The sequence below is a fragment of the Pteropus vampyrus genome, unplaced genomic scaffold, assembly GCF_000151845.1.
Source record: "Pteropus vampyrus isolate Shadow unplaced genomic scaffold, Pvam_2.0 Scaffold95, whole genome shotgun sequence".
In the NCBI taxonomy this organism is placed as follows: domain Eukaryota; kingdom Metazoa; phylum Chordata; class Mammalia; order Chiroptera; family Pteropodidae; genus Pteropus; species Pteropus vampyrus.
The window spans coordinates 1,266,778-1,273,664 of record NW_011888876.1 but is presented as its reverse complement, the minus strand read 5'-3'; the positions used below and the strand labels follow the sequence as shown (position 1 = coordinate 1,273,664).

Genomic DNA, 6,887 nt, shown 5'->3' with positions numbered 1-6,887 from the left:
GCCCACGAAAGGCTGCCCAGAAGACACTGAATCCCGAGGGAGATGAGAAGGTGAAAAGGGAGGAATAAGAGGTGTCCAGGTGTTTACCAGCTAGAACGGCCGTCATTCCAGGCGAGGCCGGGCTGGAGCTTGACCAGGAGCACAGGGGAGAGGCTTTTTTTGTATGCGGTGTTTCTAGCCAGGATTCTGCAGCTAGCTGCCCACATCCTAGATGCTTAGCTTCTTTCCTCCTGACCCATCGCTTCAGGAGCACGTCGCTTGAGTTATCGGCAGGCAAGTGAGAGCAGGTTTCTACTTTAAAAGGGCATTTTTCCTAAGATGGGAAGAACGCATGAAAACCTAGAAACAAAAAAGCCTCCCGCCACCAGCCCTGCGAGGGGGGTGCGTCTCCCCGCCGCGGTCTCCTTGTCTGAGGGCTGAGGTGAAGGCTCTGTTTTTCCTGCCTCCTACCCCTCCAGGCTCTGACTTTTCATATTAAATAGGCTTTAATTTCGCTTTCTCCCCTTTTCTCAATGTTAATTTTTTTCTTATATAGCAAAATGTGATCATTGGTGACGTGAACGGGCAACAGCCTTACCTGTCTGACCTGGCAGTTTTTCTGGTGACAGGTTTTCTTTCAGAAATGTAAATTCTTTCAGAAATGGCTTTATAAACACCAAGACCTATTTCTAAAATGGATTAGAGACAGTGGGTGTCTACCTCCTGAATCCTGTACACACCCATGGTGGTTGAAAATGTCACCTGTGTGTATCATAGGAACATCTGATGAGCCTCTCTGCGTCCCAGCTTGGCCCCCCCTTTTTTTTTTTTTTGCATGCCCTGAAGATCGTGGGCATCACAGTGCGTGCCAAATGGAGTTTCAGGTGAAATGAAATGGGCTCTGAGATCCCAAGGGACATTTCATTTTTAAAAGAAGTAACTATGTTGATGGGAAGAAAGCTAATTCGTTGGTTTACGTTTTTTTTATCTGGTAAGGCTGTTGCCTTTAGTTCAAGGAGATACTTAAAAACAACAGCAGCTCGATAACCATAATTAGAAATAAAATTATTGGTCTGCTTGCCTGTTAAACAGTCTTAGCTGCTAGCATTTGTTAAATTATGTTTTCTGGACTGTTCTGTAGTATGGATAAGAAAAAGACACTAACCGTGAACCTTTGAGCTGTTTTTCTGTCCAACCAGCTGTTTTAATGGTGTTTTTCACTATTTTCACTCTTCATCAAGGAAAATTAATCATTGAGTGTCATCTAATTGTGCACTTGGGTGTTTCCATGACTCTCTGGTGGTCGATACTTTTATCAATGCTGCTGCTCAGATTTCTGACAGTATCCTTTTAAGTTAATTTTGGTTGACGATCGGGAACTAAATGGCACTTGCATCTCAGATTTTTGTCCTTTAATTGGCAGACGCTTGATTACTTTTGCTCTTCTGCTTTCCTCCCCCACATAGTCTGCTCGCCTGATGGTTCACACCGTGGCCACCTTTAATTCCATCAAGGTAAGAAACCACGACCAGTCCCTCTGCCTCCTCCACCAGTTTCCTTCTCCTGTCTTCGTGGAAATCTTGTCCTGATAAGTTGTGTAAGCTGTCGCACACGTCACTCTCCTGGGTCCAAGGGTGTCCTGAGCCAGTATTAACTCTCTTTGTGCACCGAGGTTGGCTTGCCCGGCCACGAACTCTTCAGGTCTTCACAGAGTTAGCCTTCCCTTAGGTCCCAGGAGGTCCAGGAGCTGCAAGGAGCTTATTGTCCAGAAGGCAGTGGCTGCCTCTCTTGCCTCCTGGCAGGAGAGGTTCGGCCTCTTTTTTTCTGGACCCCAGGGTGGTTTGTCTCTTGCCCTGGCACTCCTGTATTCTCAGGCCTGCTGGGGCCTGGTGATGCAGCAGGCTCGGTCTTCGGAGGCAGTAGATTCTGGGATTTATCCGCTTGGCAGTTATTTGCGAAGTAGTTGCTACACGGCAGGCGGTAGGCTAGGAGCTGAGAGTGAGGTGGAGTCAGCTGTATCGAAGGTGATTCCAGGTCAGGTGTTGGGAAAGTTCACGCCGTCAGATTCGGCTAGCTTTGGCAAGGTTCTGACTTTCTGAAATTTTGCTGTAGTTGTGCACTGATGTGTTCAAATAGGAAGGTTGGAAAGAGGAAATGATTTGTGTCCCAGTCTTTCCTTTCAAGTTAAAGCACCAGTGCTTTGGCCCTTCTCACAGCGTCTGGCGTGGGCCTGACGCTCTACTGTCCTCCTGCAGGAGCTGAATGAGCGTTGGCGGTCCCTGCAGCAGCTGGCCGAGGAGCGGAGCCAGCTCCTGGGCAGCGCCCATGAGGTGCAGAGGTTCCACAGGTGAGGGCCAGCGCAGGGCTGGGACAGCGAGACTCTACGACTGCTGGGCTTGCCCCCTCAGTCCTCACACTTGCTCGCTAAGCTCTGAGAGTGACAGCTGGGCTCATTGATAGTTGTGCTCTGGCATCTGGGACCGTGCCTGACAGAGGGCGGATGCTCAGTAAATACTCCTAAGTGAGCAAATGTGTGTCTTTGACTATTTAGAGCTATGGGTGGTAACCGCTGAAAAATGTACACACGCCAGCCAAAGAAAACGTTCCTGTTTGTCCTGTAATCAAGGCAGCTACACTCAGCATTTTTTGACTTGAATGTCTGTCTCGCCTGTAGAGATGCTGATGAAACCAAAGAGTGGATCGAAGAGAAGAATCAGGCTCTAAACACAGACAATTACGGTCACGACCTGGCCAGTGTCCAAGCCCTGCAGCGCAAACACGAGGGTTTTGAGAGAGACCTCGCGGCTCTCGGCGACAAGGTGAGAGGCTGCAGAGTTGGCTTCCTGCAGTTGTGCCTAAGGCAGAGCCAGGTCTTATGTTGTACAGAGCAGAGCCCCCTTATTTCTTGCTTATTTACCACTCCCCTCCCCCACCCAGGTAAATTCCCTCGGGGAAACAGCCGAGCGCCTGATCCAGTCTCACCCCGAGTCGGCCGAGGACCTCCAAGAGAAGTGCACGGAGTTAAACCAGGCGTGGAGCAGCCTGGGGAAGCGTGCAGACCAGCGCAAAGCCAAGCTGGGCGACTCGCACGACCTGCAGCGCTTCCTCAGCGACTTCCGGTGAGAGGCCCTCGCTCACGTGGTGGAGGACCGTCTAGTGGTCCTTCTCCCTGGGAGGGTAATTTATGCCAAATGCGAAACAGTCAGACTGCCGAATGCCAAAAAGGCACAAGTATGTCTGCTCCTTACCCGAGTTCGCGTCCACACAGGCGCGCGTACGTGCACACACATCTCCCCCTCCGCCTGCCACACAGTTATGTTTTTTCTTAGACATATTTTTTACTTAAAATAGATGTACCTTAGTCATTTCCACAAACATTTTTTTTTTTCTTTTAGAGAAACTTCAGGGCTACAGAGAAATGGAAAGAATAAAAGTGAACAGCCATGATGCCCTTCATCCAAAGTCCCTAACTTTTTGTCACCTTTGTTTTCTCTCTGTCTATACTTTTGATTTTCCACGACATGAAAGCAGGTTGCAGATACATCGCACTGTACCCCAAATCCTCCAGCACGCAGCTAAGGGCAAGGGCTTTCTGCTGCGTGACTGCATTTCCATGATCCCAGCCCAGAAGTTTGACGGTGGCACATCAGTATTTAATGCTGGTTCATAATCGGTTTTATCCAGTTGTCACCAGTGTGTGTTTTGTAGTCAGGGCTTACTTTTTGGTCTAGGATCCAGTCGACAATTATCATTGCATTTCGTAGTCTGGTATTAATCTAGAACAGGACTCCTCCACCCTCTGCATCGTCACGCTGACATTTTTGAAGAGTTCAGGCCCATTGCCTTGTAGAATGTCCCATGATCTCGGGACCAGTCTTTTAAAGTCTGCCTGGCGTTCCACCGAATGGGTGATTTGTAGCTTGTTTAATAGCACCTCTTGAGGACAGACATTTCGTTTATATACTTTAGTGCTAACACCATTTTCTCGCATACCTATGTGTGTGTGAGTGTGTGTGAGTGATCTGGGGCGCGTCCTCTGCTGTTGTGAGAACAGCCAGGTGGTGCTCTTGGCCTTCATAGGCCTCTGGTAGGAGGACCCAGTTGTGTTTGTTTTCTTATTTTGAAGTGAAGGTCACGTAACAGACAGTCATCTTAAAGTGTGTAGTTCAGTTACATTTAGTGTATTCACAGTGTTGTACGACCACCCCTCTAGTTTTGAAACTTATCCTCACCCTAGAAGAACACCCCATCAATTCTGCTTTGTGCCTTTATGGGTTTGCCTGTTCTAAGTTATAAACCCGTTTTTCTTCCGAAGAATTTTTTTTTCTTTAATATATTGATAAGATGAACAAGACTCTTTGAAATAATTTGCCCAGAGATTCAGCCCTGTTCATTAGATTGACTAGACTAACCACAAATAACCTTCTGAGACAAGAACTATGCGGTTCCCTCTTTTCCTGGGCAGAGAGCTCACTTGCCAGGTAGCATAATAGCTGTTCCTCTGTGGCTCTGGTTTCCAGGGACCTCATGTCTTGGATCAACGGAATACGTGGGTTGGTGTCCTCAGACGAGCTGGCCAGGGATGTCACTGGAGCCGAAGCTTTGCTGGAACGACACCAGGTAGGTCAGAAACTTGGTTGCTGCAGTGGGCCGCAAAGATCGTTACCCACCCCACACACACGCACACGCACACGCACACGCACACCCCTTTTGTTGTGGGTTGGTGGTTGACATCAGAGTGGGCATCTTCGCCAGTTATCTAATCCCTTCCCTCCTCTTGGCAGGAACACCGGACAGAAATTGATGCCAGGGCTGGCACTTTCCAGGCATTTGAGCAGTTTGGGCAGCAGCTGTTGGCTCATGGGCACTATGCCAGCCCAGAGATCAAGGAGAAACTAGACATTCTGGATCAGGAGCGTACAGACTTGGAGAAGGCCTGGGTGCAGCGCAGGATGATGCTGGATCAGTGCCTTGAACTGCAGGTATCTGTTCTGGAGAGGTGCTTCCTGTGGGCCAGAGGGCTTCTGACCAGGTGTTTTGTGTCAAAGGTTCTATCTTCTCACCTGTCTCGCCCCTCCTTCAGCTGTTTCATCGGGACTGCGAGCAGGCGGAGAACTGGATGGCTGCCCGGGAGGCCTTCCTGAATACCGAAGACAAAGGGGATTCGCTGGACAGTGTGGAGGCCCTGATCAAAAAACACGAGGACTTCGACAAAGCCATTAACGTCCAGGTGAGGACTTTGTACCTGAGAGTCCAAACCTGGATTTTCCCCGATGTTCTCTCTCTGTCGGTGTGTTCTCCTTTCCTCTCTTGATGACTAGAGTAAAAATTAGTTACCGACTTCATTAATTCAGCTAGAGAGCTTTGGCAGCGCTCCTAAGTTATAATACTTGATTTTGACTACACAAAAGAAGCAACGTAGTGACCGTTACATCGCCAAGGAATACTTGCGCTGTCTAGGAAAAAAGGTAGTTACATAAGTAAGTTTTGAAACTTTACATAAGAATCCTGATGTTTTTGAGGTTTTAATAAGGGGGATGTCACAGGGGGAAAAAATACTGGAACGCAAACAAACACGAAGTTATAGTCAGGTAAGGTAATGTACGAACGTAACCAAATCAGAAAGACGTGTAACTATGGTTTATAAACCACCTCATTGAAAATCTGACAATCTTTTCCTATTAAGTAAGCCTAATTTTGAATGTGACATTTACGGGTGTTCTCACCACTGCCCGCACCCCCCACCCCAGTGTGACCCGGAGTCTTCTTGAGTTAAACTCTACTCTAATAATGATTGAAATCAAGCTTTCTTCTGGCTTTTTACACTTCTGCTTCTAAAGTGTCAGTGTATTCCGATCCTGCCACCAGCTAGTTCTCAGTCACCCAAAATAACCGTTCTCTCCTCAAGACCTGCAGTCCAGGCGGGGCAGAGCCACCTGGCCCACCTTGACCTCACGCCTCTGTTTGCCCCCAGGAGGAAAAGATTGCCGCTCTGCAGTCCTTTGCTGACCAGCTCATCGCCGCCGGCCACTATGCCAAAGGCGACATTGCTAGCCGGCGCAATGAGGTTTTGGACAGGTGGGTGTTCCACGGTGCGGACACGTCCCACCACGCCTGTGTGAGAGCCGCGGCCGGTCTTGTTTGAAGGACGTTCACGTCTAGTCTCGGTTTCACTTGCTCAGATGGCGACGTCTAAAAGCCCAGATGATTGAGAAGAGGTCAAAGCTGGGAGAATCGCAAACCCTGCAGCAGTTCAGCCGGGACGTGGATGAGATTGAGGCTTGGATCAGCGAAAAATTACAGACCGCGAGCGATGAGTCATATAAGGATCCCACCAACATCCAGGTGAGCCGAGCAGGGTGGCCGTTATCTCCAGAGTAGCCTGTGTCTTTGAGTAGATGGCGTTAAAGACGACATCTCTAGAAGGGGGGTACACTTATACACCTGTGCGCTCATGGTCAAGCCAGTGGGAATTATTCTCATGAGCCAAGCTGGTGAAAGGTCCTTGCACATTGTCAGCCACTTCAAAGCTGCTTTGTCTCTATCGATACCACATCTGCCGTAAAAAGTCTCTAGGGTCCCCTTCTATTTGCTGTCCCCAAATGCTGAGCTTCCCGGGGGAAGTATGGCAGCAAAATGAGTTTGTTTAATAGCCGATTTGTGTATTCACGTCAGTGTACTGAACTCTTGTTGTTTTAATCTGTTTTTGTAGCTTTCCAAGCTGCTGGTAAGTTTTTTGTTTTTTAAAAGTTTTAGTTAAACGAGCTGCAGTATTTGTGTTGTTCTGTATAGATTCTCATTGTCGTGGTCACACATAGTCTGCTGGTGTTTCTTCATCCATACTCGTCATTTCTAATCATCCATCACACCCCGTTCAAGTGTCCCTGTGGGATGTGGCTTTCTCTGTT

General features: G+C 48.4%; 1 protein-coding gene across 4 annotated transcripts in view; it reads left to right on the top strand.

The window, feature by feature from the left end:
• The window catches only part of SPTAN1 (spectrin alpha, non-erythrocytic 1), a 48,032-nt gene that overhangs the window by 23,025 nt on the left and 18,120 nt on the right, over window positions 1-6,887 (top strand). For all 4 annotated transcript variants that reach the window (XM_011364178.2, XM_011364177.2, XM_011364176.2 and 1 more), the window contains 9 exons: window positions 1,446-1,493; window positions 2,235-2,326; window positions 2,654-2,798; window positions 2,917-3,098; window positions 4,500-4,599; window positions 4,764-4,961; window positions 5,063-5,209; window positions 5,954-6,057; window positions 6,162-6,324. In XM_011364178.2, the coding sequence (XP_011362480.1) occupies window positions 1,446-1,493; window positions 2,235-2,326; window positions 2,654-2,798; window positions 2,917-3,098; window positions 4,500-4,599; window positions 4,764-4,961; window positions 5,063-5,209; window positions 5,954-6,057; window positions 6,162-6,324 (1,179 nt within the window). The remainder of the gene's footprint in view (window positions 1-1,445; window positions 1,494-2,234; window positions 2,327-2,653; window positions 2,799-2,916; window positions 3,099-4,499; window positions 4,600-4,763; window positions 4,962-5,062; window positions 5,210-5,953; window positions 6,058-6,161; window positions 6,325-6,887) is intronic.